Raw genomic sequence first — 18,209 nt, 5'->3', positions numbered from 1 at the left:
AATTCAAACTTTCATAAAACCCCAAGTTGCTCTGCAGTGTCCCTCTTAGCCGTTCTTTATTAAAATAAAACATTGTTTTTATCGACCTTTGAGTCGTGATGTAAAATCCCCCCTGATCAATATCCAGAGTGACGAATAATTGAAACCATCCCTTTGTCCCATATTCATCTCCTACGTGCCTCCTCTAACGAGACGCGTCTCTTCATACTTCAAAAGGAAGAGCACGAGGGGATTCAGGTAACTTCACCAAACTCCTGCATTTTAACTTTCTTTAACCCTTATATGGTGTTCGGGTCTGTGGGACCCGTTTTCAATGTTTACTAAAAGTACTCAAATGTTTTTTTTCAACCTGAGACTCAGTGGCCTTGGCTCATTTTCTGTGATGAACATATAAAGGAACATATATTCATATATTACACTTTACACCCCCCCTACACATTTATATTACATATGTGATGTTCGGGTCCACTGGACCCAGGACTACATAGAGTGTTAAATTGTATATTTGAATCACCTCTGCTCCCACATTCCTGCACATTTAAGTAAAAGTTCTCTGCCAGTCACTGCATCCCACAAGGATTCTGTTGATTCCCCTTTGGATTTGAAAACTCCATCACGGATAATAACCCCAAAGTATGCAAATAAATGGGTTTGGTCCATCTCATTCTAGCTTTCTACGAAAACATGCAGTCCCTCCAAATTAGTGCAATCCAGAATGATTTCGTAATGAAAAGTTCGTAAGAAGGCTTGATGTCCTGCACATGAGTCACTGCCACCGTGTCGGCCCTGATTGCACCTCATTACATTGGTAGCCATGCGGGGTGGCTAAAGTGCAAAAAGACCATTGTCATCATTTTTTGTCATACATATGTTGGCTGCTGATGGCCTGGCCTGGATTTGGGACTGGCTGCAGATGAACTTTTTACGTAGCTGGCTGATGGTCAATCTCATCCTCTTCTTCAAACTCACTGTCAGACTCTGAATTGACAGAAACATAATCTTCATATTCTCTAAACTCTTCCCTTCATTGACTTCCAAAGATTTTCTGTCTTCAAAAATTTTTCTAGATACTGTATCTGTTCATTGGTGCTCATGTGTAGACTGACATGAGTTTGTTCAATTTCTAATTAAGTTAAATAAACCTCGAAAAAAACATGTTTCATATTCGTTTTTTCCAATCATATCTTGATTGTAATTGATGTTTCGTTGTTTAATTGCATTTTATCACAAAAAACTGCACTTTTATTCATGATTGTGATTTAACAGGGGTCAGTGACAAATAATAACCATATATGCTGTTTATATTGCTTGTTATTGGGATAAAGTTAACATCTGTTAAGTACTTTTACGTAAATTGTTGTACCTGTATTGATTGAAAGACCGAATAATGTGGTGGGTCCACCAGACCCACGAACATTGGCTGGGTGACCAAAACATGAACACCACACAAGGGTTAATGATGCAGATAATGATTCCCTCCAGCGGAGGTTGAGCTCTCTGGAGATGTGCTCTGCATCAAAAGGTATTTTCTTCTTTGCTCCTCGTCGATGGACTTTGAAACGACCATTAGGACCGAGCACCATCAGAGCGTACAGATGAAACGCTGTGTGATCACTAAACTTCAGCGAGGTTACCGACACATTAAACGAATTGTAAAATCTGCATTTGAAGCTCACAGATCTCTGACGGTGTTGTGCACTGACGAGGATCTTGAATTCAATGACCTTCTCTTTAAGCCACTGACTTCAGATCGAACATCTCAAGATGCTCGGCGCCTTTTCTCACACACAAGCCAGCATTTCAATATCAAAGCCGCCCCGTTCGCTTGGAGCTGCCCGACCCCCTCTGCATAAATCCTGGCCCATCTCTTGAATGTGGAACGAATGAGGGTCAGATTCAATTTGCGACAATTAGGCCCCTTGCTTTGTGTAATTGTTTTTAACGGACGGATCAAACGATCACAGCTCCGGCTGGATGAGAGGAGATGAGGGCGAACAGAAGACACAACAGGGGAAGTCGGGACTGTTTGTTTCATCAAACGCTTCGGTTATAAGATATCACAGAGTTTCACTGGGGACCAGTACAGTCGATTTATCAGACTGGTTTTCCTTCCTTCGCTCTTTCCTCCTCTTTACATCACGGCCGAGGCCTTTTTGACCTGCATCTCACAGCTGAAGATTCCTGAGCTTGATTTCAAGTCTTTACTGGTCTTCATGGTGGAGTTATGATGGGCTACATACATATAATTAGGGCCCGAGCACTGACAGTGGAAGGCCCTATTGAAATTGTAATGATTATTATGATTATTATTATTATTATTATTATTATTATTATTATTATTATTATTATTCAGGCAAATTAATTGTCTTTTTGAGGGCTTTAACATGCTGAAATTCTTACCAAAATTTGCAGAAAGTTAGAAAGTGGTAAAAATGTACGTATTCTAGAAGAATTTTCAATGGGCGTCGCAAAATGTCTCAATGGTGCCCCCCCCCCCCCCCCCCGAGACCCCCGGAACAGGTTCAATCAAAATCAATCCACAGGTGTATCATGACCAACAAACCAAAACGTCCCATGGTGCAATTGGATCAAAGCAACAGGAAGCCTGCTATTTTGCATTTAATGGCCATTTTGGCCATATTCCACATTTTTACTGCGAGGTACTTGAACCAGGGCTTCCATCAGATTAACTTAAAATTGAGATCATTGTCATCACAACAAGATTGAAATAAAAAGGTTATTAAAGTTATCTAAAGTTTGCAGTAAATTAGAAAGTGGTGAAAATGTACGTATTCTTGAGTATTCGGAAATGGGCGTGGCCAAATGGCTCAACAGCGCCACATTTTCATTACAAATTGTATTATTCTTAATCGATGACTTTACTGTTTTTTCATTAATAATTTCTTTATTCTTAATTGATAAATTTATCGTATTAATTAATAATTTATTATTTTTATAAATATCTTCATTATTTTAGCAATCATATTTTATGATTATTATTAATAAGGCAACATCAAGTCTACCTATTATTGCATAACATGAGTGAAGCGGAGGAAGAAGAGGCAGATCCAGTGGATGGCACTAGTTCACCTTCACATGGTTGCCATCTTCCAATAAACCAAACAAGGAAGAAGAAGTAGAACTTGTCTCAGTTTAAAGATTGAGAGCAATCTGAGACTTTTATTCTGGGTTCCTTTGTGAGCCTGCCAGAGAGGCGGCATCATGCAATGGATTTTCATATGGTCTCTTTTTCAACATTTAGTTTACTTATTTTAAAAGGTTCTGTCGATCATTTTGTGAATAAATGTCTGATCTTTCACATAGAGTTTCTTAAATTAATAAACTTAACTTTTTATCACAGGGAAGTTTCAACACCTAGTGCAGCCTTTAATTGTGCCCTCCACGTCAATGTCAATGGATATTTGCATGAACAGTGGAAAAGAAGTGTCAATACAGGAATGTACATAATATATTTTTTGTTTTTTATTGATTGCAAAATATAGAATAATTTGTAAGAGCACACAGAGAACATCCACAAAAGTACAGTTAGAGCGTCTAGTGACAATTCAGATGACCTCTGATTCATCTCCTGAGATATCTGATTCATCTCCTGAGACATCTGATTCATCTCCTGAGATATCTGATTCATCTCCTGAGACATCTGATTCATCTCCTGAGATATTTGATTCATCTCCTGAAACATCTGATTCAGCTCCTGAGATATCTGATTCATCTCCTCAGACCTCTGATTCATCTCCTGAGATATTTGATTCATCTCCTGAAACGTCTGATTCAGCTCCTGAGACTTCTGATTCCTCATCTGAGACATCTGATTCATCTTCTGAGACATCTGATTCATCTCTTGAGACATCTGATTCATGTCCTGAGACCTCTGATTCATCTCCTGAGACATCTGCTTCATGCCCTGAGACGTCTGATTCATCTCCTGAGACATCTGCTTCATGTCCTGAGACATCTGATTCATCTCCTGAGACATCTGATTTATCTCCTGAGACCTCTGATTCCTCATCTGAGACCTCCGTTTCATCAACCGAGACATCTGATTCATCTCCTGAGACATCTGCTTCATGTCCTGAGACATCTGATTCCTCATCTGAGACCTCTGATTCATCTCCTGAGACTTCTGATTCCTCATCTGAGACCTCAGATTCATCTTCTGAGACTTCTGATTCATCTTCTGAGACATCTGAATCATCTCCTGAGACATCTGAATCATCTCCTGAGACATCTGCTTCATGTCCTGAGACTTCTGAATCCTCATCTGAGACCTCTGATTCATCTCCTGAGACATCTGAATCATCTCCTGAGACCTCTGATTCCTCATCTGAGGCCTCTGGTTCATCTGATTCATCTCCTGAGACATCTGCTTCATGTCCTGAGACATCTGACTCATCTCCTGAGACCTCTGTTTCATCTCCTGAGATATCTGATTTATCTCCTGAGACCTCTGATTCATCTCCTGAGAAATCTGATTCATCTTCTGAGACCTCTGATTCCTCATATGAGACGTCTGATTCATCTTCTGAGCCCTCTGATTCATCTTCTGAGACCTCGGATTCATCTCCTGAGACCTCTGAATCATCTTCTAAGACTTCTGATTCATCTTCTGAGACATCTGAATCATCTCCTGAGACGTCTGAATCATCTCCTGAGACATCTGCTTCATGTCCTGAGACTTCTGAATCCTCATCTGAGACCTCTGATTCATCTACTGAGATGTCTGAATCATCTCCTGAGACCTCTGATTCCTCATCTGAGACCTCTGATTCATCTTCTGAGACCTCTGATTCCTCATCTGAGACCTCTGATTCATCTTCTGAGACATCTGCTTCATGTCCTGAGACATCTGATTCCTCATCTGAGACCTCTGATTCATCTCCTGAGACTTCTGATTCCTCATCTGAGACCTCAGATTCATCTTCTGAGACTTCTGATTCATCTTCTGAGACATCTGAATCATCTCCTGAGACATCTGATTCCTCATCTGAGACCTCAGATTCATCTTCTGAGACTTCTGATTCATCTTCTGAGACATCTGAATCATCTCCTGAGACATCTGAATCATCTCCTGAGACATCTGCTTCATGTCCTGAGACTTCTGAATCCTCATCTGAGACCTCTGATTCATCTCCTGAGACATCTGAATCATCTCCTGAGACCTCTGATTCCTCATCGGAGGCCTCTGATTCATCTGATTCATCTCCTGAGACATCTGCTTCATGTCCTGAGACATCTGACTCATCTCCTGAGACCTCTGTTTCATCTCCTGAGATATCTGATTTATCTCCTGAGACCTCTGATTCATCTCCTGAGAAATCTGATTCATCTTCTGAGACCTCTGATTCCTCATATGAGATGTCTGATTCATCTTCTGAGCCCTCTGATTCCTCATATGAGACCTCTGATTCCTCTTCTGAGCCCTCTGATTCATCTTCTGAGACCTCGGATTCATCTCCTGAGACCTCTGAATCATCTTCTAAGACTTCTGATTCATCTTCTGAGACATCTGAATCATCTCCTGAGACGTCTGAATCATCTCCTGAGACATCTGCTTCATGTCCTGAGACTTCTGAATCCTCATCTGAGACCTCTGATTCATCTCCTGAGACCTCTGAATCATCTCCTGAGACCTCTGATTCCTCATCTGAGACCTCTGATTCATCTTCTGAGACCTCTGATTCCTCATCTGAGACCTCTGATTCATCTTCTGAGACCTCAGATTCATCTTCTGAGACCTCAGATTCATCTCCTGAGACCTCTGATTCATCTTCTGAGACCTCTGAATCATCTCCTGAGACCTCGGATTCATCTCCTGAGACATCTGATTCATCTCCTGAGACCTCTGAATCATCTTCTGAGACCTCTGATTCATCTCCTGAGACATCTGATTCATCTTCTGAGACCTCTGATTCATCTCCTGAGACCTCGGATTCATCTCCTGAGACCTCTGAATCATCTCCTGAGACTTCTGATTCATCTTCTGAGACATCTGAATCATCTCCTGAGACATCTGAATCATCTCCTGAGACATCTGCTTCATGTCCTGAGACTTCTGAATCCTCGTCTGAGACCTCTGATTCATCTCCTGAGACATCTGAATCATCTCCTGAGACCTCTGATTCCTCATCTGAGACCTCTGATTCATCTTCTGAGACCTCTGATTCCTCATCTGAGACCTCTGATTCATCTTCTGAGACCTCAGATTCATCTTCTGAGACCTCAGATTCATCTCCTGAGACCTCTGATTCATCTTCTGAGACCTCTGAATCATCTCCTGAGACCTCGGATTCATCTCCTGAGACATCTGAATCATCTCCTGAGACATCTGAATCATCTCCTGAGACCTCTGAATCATCTTCTGAGACCTCTGATTCATCTGAGACATCTGATTCATCTTCTGAGACCTGTGATTCATCTCCTGAGACCTCGGATTCATCTCTTGAGACCTCTGAATCATCTCCTGAGACTTCTGATTCATCTTCTGAGACATCTGAACCATCTCCTGAGACCTCGGATTCATCTCCTGAGACCTCTGAATCATCTTCTAAGACTTCCGATTCATCTTCTGAGACATCTGAATCATCTCCTGAGACATCTGAATCATCTCCTGAGACATCTGCTTCATGTCCTGAGACTTCTGAATCCTCATCTGAGACCTCTGATTCATCTCCTGAGACCTCTGATTCCTCATCTGAGGCCTCTGATTCATCTGCTTCATGTTCTGAGACATCTGACTCATCTCCTGAGACCTCTGTTTCATCTCCTGAGATATCTGATTTATCTCCTGAGACTTCTGATTCATCTCCTGAGAAATCTGATTCATCTTCTGAGACCTCTGATTCCTCATATGAGACCTCTGATTCATCTTCTGAGACCTCTGATTCATCTCCCGAGACCTCGGATTCATCTCCTGAGACCTCTGAATCATCTTCTGAGACCTCGGATTCATCTCCTGAGACATCTGATTCCTCATCTGAGACCTCTGATTCATCTCCTGAGACATCTGCTTCATGTCCTGAGACATCTGATTCATCACCTGAGACATCTGCTTCATCTCCTGAGACATCTGATTCCTCATCTGAGACATCTGAATCATCTCCTGAGATATCTGAATCATCTCCTGAGACATCTGCTTCATGTCCTGAGACTTCTGAATCCTCATCTGAGACCTCTGATTCATCTCCTGAGACCTCGGATTCATCTCCTGAGACCTCGGATTCATCTCCTGAGACCTCTGATTCATCTTCTGAGACCTCGGTTTCATCTCCTGAAACCTCTGAGTCATAGTCTGAGACCTCAGATTCAAGGTCCATTGATACAGGGTCATCATCCCACGATTCAGTGCTCTCTGAGTCCTTTATCTCATGATTTGAGACCTTTGGCTTATGGTCCGAAAATCTTTTCAAGAGTTTGATTTCATCCGCAGAAGCTGCAGACTTGCTCCGCTCCATTTGAAGCTGCTCTTTGAGGTCCTGGATCTTCTTTTCATACTCTGAGATCTTTTGTTTGTCCTTAGAGATCTTCTGTTTATACTCAGAGATATTTTGTTCATTATCAGATCTCTCCATTGTGAGCTGCTCTTTGAGGTCCTGGATTTGTTTGTCGAGGAGGTTTTCCTGGTCAAAGTCAACTGGGTGGCTCTCGGCAGGCGGAGAAGGAAAGAAGGCGGATTGCTTCAGCTGGTTGTTGCATTGCTCTAACTCTGCGATCTTTGTGTTGAGAGACAGAAGAGTTCTGTTCTTTTCTTTAATAATGGCCGTCTTTTGAGATACTTCAATCTTTAAAAACTCGGCCTTCTTTTTAAAGAGTAATCCCTCTATGATCTCTTGAATGCAGGGCACATTTTGGGAGCTGTTGACAAGCTTATGAAGTAATGTTTTCAGCATCTCCTTCTGTGCTTTTTCTTCTTTGTATTTTCCATTCATACAGTGAAAGTCCTGCTGAAGCTGTGTAATAAGAGTGGTTATCTCTGCGTAAACGGAACTGGTCAACGTCTCACGTTTGCCTGGATACTGCTGTTCATTTTGGAGCAGATGTTCCTTGGGGATTCTTGGTTGACTGTTTCCTGTTGCCATCTTGCTTAAAAATATTATGCTTCTTGATTGTTTGGCAAGTAAGTAATGTGCCCCCACAGGTAGATAAAATGATGTCTTCATGATTAAAGGAGAGTGGACTCCAAAGAAATAATTCCAAAGAACATAGGAGTTAACACTTTGAACTTTTCAATCAATGATTAAAGGAGAGTGGACTCCAAAGAAATAATTCCAAAGAACAAAGGAGTTAACGCTTCTTTGAACTTTTCAATAATTTCCTGTCCTTTTACTTCAATGAACAAGTGAACTATCAAAGCTAATTGTCCTCTTTGCTACCTCTCTCTCTCTCTCTCTCTCTCTCTCTCTCTCACTCTCTCATGTTAGTTATTCAAACAGAGGGAATCCGTCACAAGTCATTTGTCAAACTGAGATAGAAGCAGGAAAAAAAAAAAAATTAAGTTTTCAAAGTGTGAAGGGGAAGACTGGTCTGTCCCTCGGGTTCACAGACACTCCTCACCACCTCGTGTGAGAGAAGACAATCATGCAAAAGCGAGGACGACACAGGTGGTGACGACACAGGTTCAGATCTACAAGCAGTCAGACTCAATCTAATTTAACGACTTTGATTACGGCTCAAATAAAAGAGTTAAAGACGCTGCACAGTGCTGCCGAACCGAACTGGGGACACTGAAGAAACCAGTGGACGGTTCATCTGGACATACACTGTTGATTTGGATTGGCAGCAGGTTGACTGTTGCTCACGCCTAAAGACTAATGCCTCCATCACACTTCACAATTCTTGCACTCGCCAAGAAATTTTGAAACTGGACAAAAGTCTTTAGGTGCCACAATTTACACCAAGGGCCCCAAGTGTCCAACATCTGTGCACAGTTCCTGATTCAGTAAAGTCCACACTTAAGTCATCCCTTGTTTAGTGTTCGTTCTATAGCTTCCAGCAAAATGCTGGTACAATAAAATCTCTTTACAAGTCTTTGTGTTTGTTGTTACTATTTTTATTAGGTTCATCTTTTTTTAAATATCACTGACAGGTCCTTACGGGGCCAATCAGATTTCAGTTCACCTTGTTTGAATTGACTTGTGACAGGGAGAATTATTTTCTTCCCACCACTCTCTGTCTCTGCTTCAGACGTCAGGCTCAGTGCTTCACAGTCTATGTCATCATATATCCATAGATGCCTTGCGGTTGAATTCTGCAGCTCAGCAGAGCTTAATGTAAAGAAGTAAAGCTCCAGATTTAGTCCAGTGGGCTGCGATATTCAGAGCTTCACGAGACGATGGTGAGGATCCAACCCAAGCCTGAGACGCCTGAAGCAGTCACCATGATAAAACTCACGAATCACCACAAACGAACAAAGACATTTCTGCTCCACGTTATTTAAATGTGCAGCTCAGACACTTTCCCAGTGAGCGCACTGGCTGGTGGAACGTGAGGCGATGTCTTCTTCACAGACAGGAGGAGCAGCCCATCAGAACAGCGTGCGAGTGACATCTTCCCCGAAGGAAACGCTATTGAAGCGGAGCTGTATTTATAGACGGAGTAAACATCCTGTTTACTCCTTTAAAACCCTCACGGAGGAACATGCAGTATTCATTCTCCCAGTCTGCGTCTTCTACTCATGGTTTTATATATATAATGCAGGCCTCTGCAGCGGATTAGATGGTTTAGAGGTTGTGTGTTAGAGACTTGGCATCATCATATGCCAGCTAGCACCTCAGACTCAGAGGAGAGCTGCTCACTAATTGAGGTCAGGAGTTGCTCTATAACCGAACTTTAAGAAAAAATAAATCCTCTTCCGCCCATTTGTCCCTTTAACACAATGAAATGGAGGAATGTCCCCTCGGAGTCCTGTGCTGAAATGAAATGCCTCATAATACGTCGGACCTCTTGCCACTGGGGCGGATGGAAAAAGCAGCCGGCGCGTCCGCTGCTAATACGGTTGGCCGAGGTCTCCGGGCCACTTTATTCATTAAACCGACCTATTAGAGCCTCATCTGAGCCGCCGCCGCTGTGATCCGGTGTCACTGGACCTGTCAATCAGAGCCGCTCCAGGATGGTGTGATACTTATCAAGGTCCGCTTGACTCAGAGCTGAATGGTGACGGGTGAGACCTTCCCCGGTGTAATGGGAGTCAGATTGTGGTTCTGACGGATTTAAAGCCACGCTCATTTGCATACAATCAGAATATGCAGAGCAGAGCAGAATCTGAACGCACACATGAGACTGGAGCGTTTGTGTGCGTCCACTGGATGATGTGTGATGGGGGGGAAATAAACAAATCTTTTTCCGGGTGGTTGATTTTCTGTGTGCATTAGACTTGTTATATGGAAATCCAGCGCTCCGGGTCGTGCACTGCTGGTCACGCTGCACATTTCCATCTACAGCTGAGAACCTGTCGTGTTTCACCCTGCACCCATGCACAGCTATACTGGGAGATGTGGAAACACACTGTATGGATACTGGTTTGGTAGATTCTTGAGCAGTTTGTTGCCCAAAGACTCCAGTTTTTTGTCATATGCATATTTCTAAGAGATGGAAAAATAAAAACTGTCCTTTCTCAAAGCTGCACTTACCCAGTGTGAAGTCAGATGATTTTCTTCTTCCTCTCCTGTTTTGTATCATGTTTATATTTGCACACAGAATCGACTTCTTTCTTTTGATCCATGTGATGCAAGGCACCATATTACAAAGCGTGTTTTAATAGTTGGTGTGTTCAGAAATACAACAAGAAGAGGAAGATATTTCACGATTCCTTTGGAGTCCTGATTAATATTTACACTAAAATGTTCTCATACATTCAAACATCTCCACATCTTCCACCATCAAAATGAGTTAAATAAAAACCTTTCCCAGATTTCATCTCCCACTCTGCTCACCCTGCTTCCTCCATGGGGTCGGAGCCCAGTGGAGAGTTTATTGACACCGACTGCAGCGTGTCTACAGGACACCAATAAAGCTGTGTCTCCCCTGCAGCCTGGGCGCTGCTCCGGCAGCACAAAGGCAGCTCCGTCTGAAAGGCTGCCTCAGAGCATGAATGCTAATGGCATTGATTAATACCTCCATTTGCTTCGGGGGAAACTTGTGGACTTCTATTGCAAAAGAGCAGCCGGGACCCTGGAGTGTGCTCGACAGCCTGAAGTGGAGAACAGGCGGCTGCACAGCGAAACCTTCAGAGGCTCGATCACAAAGTGAGCAGCTAGGAGCCATTAAGGAGTCCAGTGGAGAAATGACAGCGTGAATATAATGACACACGAGAAGGCAGAAGACAGAGAAGATTCCAGAAGGCGTCACTAAACTGAAGGTTCTCTAGTTTCGGTCTCATTTGTAGCTTGATAACAGTTCAGTTAGTAAATTATAGATTATCTAAAGCAGCTGGATGAGGTGAAGTTTTATATGACTCGTGTATCACTCACATATTTTGAGCTCAAACCTAGTTGCCCCAAAATAACGTTTGTTGCCCCCAGAGACTAATGTGTCGTCAGATAATACCCGATGGACACCGAGTTCTGACTAAACCCGAAATGAAATCTCCAGTAACAAACTTGCTGCACCATCCTGAGGTGGTGGAACCGTCCATTAAAAGATCTTTATCAGTTATTCTGCTGTCGGGGGTAATTTAAGGTTGATGATCTTGCCCAGGGGCACTTTGGCAACACGCACCATCAACCTTTGAGTTAGTGAATCATCAGCTTTATCTCTTCAGTTACAGAACCCCCCCCCCCCCCACAGTTTTTTTTAAAATGCAAGTCAATTGAAGGCATAATTACATAGAAATCTCCCTCCTGTTGTAGCTCTGTAGGTTTAACGCTCAGATAAACCCTATAAACATTAGGGGTGGAGATTGTGATTTTTTATTATAGCAGTGAAACCTAATAGTCTCATTCCACACACATGGCACTACTATCTACAGCAGGCTCCCTCCTGACAGCGTGTCCAGGATGATGGTGTTGACGAACCGGTGGAGCGTCACTCAACATCTGCTGCAGCGACAGAGAGATTCTGTTTTCTCCGGTGCTCTGAAATCCACACGTGGCTTTTGAAGCAAGACGACGTAGAAACCAAGACGTGTGATGTGTGTCGGGGAAGTGAAAACACTGATATATGTACCAGACAGTTAATAAAGAAACGTGTTCAATTATCTTTTTTACCCAAAAAATCACAAGCTGCACTGCAGGTAACAATGTCAAAGCTGCCAACCTTTAAAAGTGACATTTTCTAGCTGAAATACAGCGAATGCTTTTGCACTGTGTGTGTTGAACAACCTCATTTATAATCCAAATCTCTGACAAGCTATTAAAAACATGTCAAAGGGTCGTGATCGATTAATTCAGTTTGAATGTCGCCCTCCTTCTCCGGCTGGAATTAAAACCGAGTCTCTAATCCTGGCGTTGAGGATCGGTGTGATGTGAAAGGTTCGCTGCCACTCGATCACCTGATCCAACCCCTCCAATCACGACTTGAACCACACAGTGCATTCTGTTTACAGCCCTTTTTGCTTTTATTGAAGAGATGTTGAAAGAAACAGTCACATGTGATATATATACATCCAAGGTCTTTGCACATAACTCCCGTAACGAGCGCCATGCAAGGTTTTGACACGACTGCAGGTCGAGGGTCAGCCTCACCAGTGGCCTCCTCGAACCAGAAACACACTGCACGTCTGCTTCCAGATGTTTTTACCAGAACTTCTATGTTCCACACAGAGGCAGCAGCAGCAGCCAGGAAGTGTCTTTGAATGCAGGAAACACGAGGACGATGGAAAAAATTATATGAAATCACTTTATTCTCAGAGTGTGTTCGGTGATTCCATTTTTTGCAGGAAAGTTACAGACTGAAATCTCTGTCTAATGGCATGCAGTGAGGCTAACAGGTGGAAAACACACAGAGGACACGCAACGAGTATATCAACAACCTGGCCTACATCGCACACCATAAGCATGCATACATTTTTGTCAACAAATAGGAAGATAGAGAGAGGGGCAGAGAAGGGGAGACAAGGGGGGGGGGGGGGGGGGGGAAGGAGAAGATTTCGCAGTAGAAAAAAATGCACCAAATCAACATTGTTTATTTTTTTTTGTGTGTGTGTGTTTTTTTTTGTTTATTTTTATTTTTTTCAAAATACCAAACCAGACGGAAACGAGACCGGCTACAGACGAGAAGGAGAAAATCACTGCACCCGCGAAAGAATCTTCTCAACACGCACAGAACGGAGAACAGAGGGACGCAAGGAGAGAGAGAGAGAGAGAGAGAGAGAGAGAGAAACATCGGACAGGTACATTCAAGTCACATCGAGAGTGGTGTATTTTTTCAGGCAGTATCATTATTTGTAATTTTTTTTTTTAAATCACATCAAACGTGTGACTCCGAACCGAAGTGGGCGACTTCTATGAGACGACACGCTATCGGTCACGGGGCAGTGGTGTCTGAAGCCGTTTGGAACGCGGTCAACTGGCGTTTACGAGGTGATGATGAAGGGGGGGGGGGGGTTTGTGTTGACGGTGGCTGAACGGGATGCGGAGGATGATCGGGGGGGGGTTTTCAGCGCACACCGGTTTGGAAAAAAGACTCGCTTGAACACACACGCTGATGAAAGTCCTGTACAGGGGCAGTAATTGTAGCTTTCTGGAGAATTCTCGGACCAAAACGATAAAGATACGACATTCATGAATCACAACGGTTCAAGGAAAAACTGCCTAAATACGGTTCAAACGTCTATTTCAACTTAAAGCTCGATTACCTGAGAATAAACACACGATGCAGAGATGAAATGAGAACGACGGTACTTGCCTACGTCTACCAGCACTATTCTTTGGTTTGATTGGATAATGCTCTGATGCACGGTGGTGATGAACGGTCCGTAATCCTCGAATGCAAACTATGTGCTAACACGCTGTTTAAACTAGCGAAGGCAGCTCATTAAAAGCACAGGACGGTCAGTAAACGTGCTCTACAGGCGACCCTACCACACACAGTCACCGGAAGTCTTTTTAAATATATTCTCATCGTGATTACCGAGGTCACAAAGCGGCCGAAACAAAAAGCTAAACCTCCCTCGTCTGGATAAGTGTAACTTTGTTTTTGTCTATATCAGTAAAAACAGTCAGAATGTGGCAAAAGAGTTTAGAAAAACCTTAAATACACTTACAGGTACTGTGCGAATCACAAAGACGTTTCATAACAAAACTCATCACAAGGCAAACTGATCACGGCTAGTGTAGCACATTTAGCTTTGACTCAGTGGGGGGGATTTCTTCTCTTTTGAATCATGTGATGAATCTCTGTGTATATATTTGATTCACTCTAGTTTCTATTTTTCACAACATCAAATGTTACATCCTTCATTGTTTTTCTACTCGGACGCTAACATCGACAGGATTTCCGAGTTTGTGTGTTTCCAGCTCAAGTCTGGTGGAATGTCTGAAATATCTGGAATGTTTCAACAAGACACTGTGGAATGAAGGAGAGAGAGAAACAAGGCCTGTGGAGAGAAAGTAGACTTTATCCTCCGATGACCCTCCTTTAGATTTGTGCCATTACACGTGTCCACCTGCGGGACAAGCTGGACGCCGGCCCACAGGTGGACGGTTTGTGTCTCACGGTCATGGAGCACGTTTGTGTTAATGTCTGCCTCTGGAAACCTGCAGTTTGATCCCCTCTGGGTTTGTGAGTCTGAAACACAAATCTGCTTTGCGCTCGCTGTTCTGTGACGTGACTGAACTTTGACAACATGAAACAAACGGTCCCGCCTTCTCCCTTTTCTCTGTTATGATCCAACATGTGGGAGCCACAAACACGTCACCGTCACTATGCACACACGCGTGTGTGTCCTTCACATCCACTAACACATCAAGGGGTAAGTTAAAACACACAACAATGAAGATTGTCTGTTATTGCTGATTCAGGACTTCACTCCCATCAGTTAAACCAACGGACACAGGACAACCTCATTTACTGAACAATATATTGCACTATTGTCACTGTCTGTTCACATAGTGTGTTCACAACGTAGTTGTGTTTGTGAAGTTTCTTTTTTCTTTTACAAAATAATCATGAAAACGTCAACACAAACGTCCTGTTGCAGAAGCAGAGTGAGCGACACCTGCCAGAGGACAAAACTGAACTTTTAAACCACAAACATTTAGAAAGAGTGAATTTGTAGAAAGATTTTCATCTGACGGGTTTGAGACGATCTCTGGAGAACGATGGAGAACATATTTATAGTTTTCCCCATGGAAGAACATTTCAGACACGGAGTCAGTTTTCACCAACTGGACGTGCTGGACAAGAAGTCGTTCAATTACAAATGGAAAACCAGTTATTGCCTCAAATATCAATGTGTTTAGCTTCTTCATAATAAATCAAATGGTATCCATGTGTGTACTTCACTTCACCAGTTTACTGTGTGCTCAAAATAAGTTTAATCAATAAATGAATAGGAATTCCTTCACTTTCTGGTTTTGCAGATGTTTCCAGATGTTTGTTCAGCAGTGCTCATCGCACACGTTCACAGTAAACCAATGAGAACATGACTGACAGCTTATGGGGTGAATCCTCACAATGGAGAACCAATAGAAATGTATTTATATACATCGTATGTATCAAATATTAGCAAACACAAAACAGGAAAATTCAATCAAATTTTGATATGATTTGGATAATTTCTTAAAAGTTAAAAATATGGCTTATACTCTTAGTCATCTTGTTATACGTCATATTTCACTCATATATAGTTCTCTTTTTTTATAACCCGAGTCTATTTACAAACTAAACTGATGGAGGGTGACGGGTGATATCTGGTTTTCTTCTAAGTGCTGGACATTTAGAGAACACTGAGTTTGCCTCGAGGTGAAGACGCTGGATCTGCTCGGCTGTTACGTACTTTTTAAAATCTGCGATTATCAATAAAAGATTTTTTGTATGAGAGATTCAAAAGTAGGTTCCACCCTCCGAGATTAGATACTTCAACTCAAAGGCAAAGTCACGACGTGTTGTAATATCCCAGGACACTTAGAAGTCTGGCTGAATGGGGAAGGAGGTGTGTGTGTGTGTGGGGGGGGGGGCTGAAGAAAAGTGTGACTGCAGGTTCGGTCGTGGGGGGGCGGGGGGGGGGGGGGGTACAGAGTTGGTTAAATGAATCGTCGTAAGAAGTTATTCATATTTCAAGCAAAACACTGTTACTTTTTATTGAACATATCCATGAGCGGGGCCGGGATGAACTTCATGACCGTGTCCACGATGCTCTCCTCCTCCTCCTCGTCGCCGCAGCCGGTGGGCACCGCCTTCTTGGGGCGGGTGAGGCTGCCCTCGGAGGCCTGCTCCATCGCAGCCGCCGCCTCGGCCTCCTTCTCCTCCTTCTTCTTGATGCCATACTGCACACGGGACACAACAGGGAACCACGTTATTACAGAGATGTTACAGCTCAGAATCTAATGTGTTACCTTGAATCTACATATGTGGGTTAAACATGATTCACAGCACCACCCACAACCGTGATAACTTTAACATCACTGCGTTCGAAAGGCAAAACTTAGGGATGAAGTTACACTCTGTGGGATTTATTGTTAGAAACCCCTGTTTTATTAAAACCATCTTTTATCTCAGTTATGTTGACTGGTGCATTTCAGGAGTCAGGTTTGCTGGCAGCAACATTTTACATTTGGGGAAAATACACTCATTAAATTTCTTGCTGAGGTTTAGATAAAACGATTAGAACCACTTGTTTATGCCCACGACCTGAAGAGCCAGAGATAGAACCACCCGGGCTATTTCTCCCACTTATACCCTTAATCACCTCCTGATGCACAATCAGTGCATTTACATGTGAGTGGTATTTAATCGTCCATCTCTCTGCAATAAAGCAAATAAGCACATGATCACCTCAGCTCTTTCTTTTACTGTGGAAATAAGAGTTTTATCTTTATTACATACATTTAATTCATGTCTGTGCTGAAGCTCGTTGCTTTTATGCTTCGTTATTGCTTTAAAGCCACAGTTACATGTCTCTGCTGAACAAACCCTGAAAGTGACTCTGGCCTTTCAGAGCAGTGCCCTTTTTCAACCACTTCCAATTTCCCAATTTGACAAGAAGCTTAGAAAACAGCATCTCTCACTTCACAAGCAAACAGGAAGCTGAGTGTTCCCCTGAAGAAACTTCCTGTGAAAGCAGGGACCTGAGTGACAGCTTTAAGTCGTGATATGATCGTTTCATGCAAATCGGGTGGAAATGATTTACAAAGTTAATCAGATCTTTTCCTTTCACACAGATTATCCTCGGGCTGAAGACGGTGCAAAAACTTTGGGTCCTGCATGAACAGCAATTACAGATTTCCAGAACGAGTTTGTTTGTGAGTGTGAACACCGGGGCTCTAACTGCTGCTGCCTCGAATTTCACCTCGCTGGATATTTTATGTACCAATTACCGGCAGAGGCACTCGGCAGGCGTGCTGGACAATGCTGAAGATTACCTTACAATTCCCTGGGCCCCAGCAGACTTTTATTAAATCAAGAGCGTGTTTAGAGGAGAAAGAGCACGAAATTGCAATTTAAAACATTAAAGGGAATGAGAACTGCTGGGGGGGGGGTCTGTTTCCCTGGCACCTTGATGGTGATTCTCCCTTATTTTCTCCTCACTCGTTCAGTAAATGAGAACGAAAGGAGATTAAATAAATAAATGTAGAACTGCCGGATCGGGTAAAAAAGCCAATACTTCATTTGTTGATGATTTCACTCTGCTGGTGTGAAATGGAACCAGTATAAAACATCTGGATTTGTTTAATTGTTAACTCAATCAACTGTGTTTCAATCTACAGACATCTTCTTTAAAAGGTTTCTACGACCTTTGACCACTATTTTCTGATTAGTTCATCTTTGATTCCAAGTGACTATGGATTAGAATTTGAAGAAATATCCTCTTCAAGAGGCCAAATAAATGTTTTGTGAGGCTGCGTCACCTTCCCCCCCCCTTGACCTCCTGAATCGGTTCAGTTAATCCATGTGAATGTTTCCTGATGCATTAGAAAGGAACAGAGATCTTCAGATAATCCATTTAAGAGGCAACAAAGGGTTTTGTGAGATAACGGAGACAAGAAGATGAGATCACTTTGACCTTTGAGCACCATCATCTAATCAGTTTATCT

The 18,209-nt window shown here is 42.7% G+C and overlaps 1 protein-coding gene across 2 annotated transcripts in view; it reads right to left on the bottom strand.

Moving 5' to 3' along the window:
* Window positions 1-12,547: 12,547 nt before the first annotated feature.
* LOC133959365 (complexin-2-like) overlaps window positions 12,548-18,209 on the bottom strand; it is a 43,892-nt gene continuing 38,230 nt past the window's right edge. For both annotated transcript variants that reach the window (XM_062394514.1, XM_062394515.1), the window contains exon 4: window positions 12,548-16,442. In XM_062394514.1, the coding sequence (XP_062250498.1) occupies window positions 16,248-16,442 (195 nt within the window). In that variant the 3' untranslated portion in view covers window positions 12,548-16,247. The remainder of the gene's footprint in view (window positions 16,443-18,209) is intronic.

The sequence above is a fragment of the Platichthys flesus genome, chromosome 8 (genome assembly GCF_949316205.1).
Source record: "Platichthys flesus chromosome 8, fPlaFle2.1, whole genome shotgun sequence".
Classification (NCBI taxonomy): domain Eukaryota; kingdom Metazoa; phylum Chordata; class Actinopteri; order Pleuronectiformes; family Pleuronectidae; genus Platichthys; species Platichthys flesus.
This window is presented reverse-complemented; position numbering and strand designations above follow the sequence as displayed.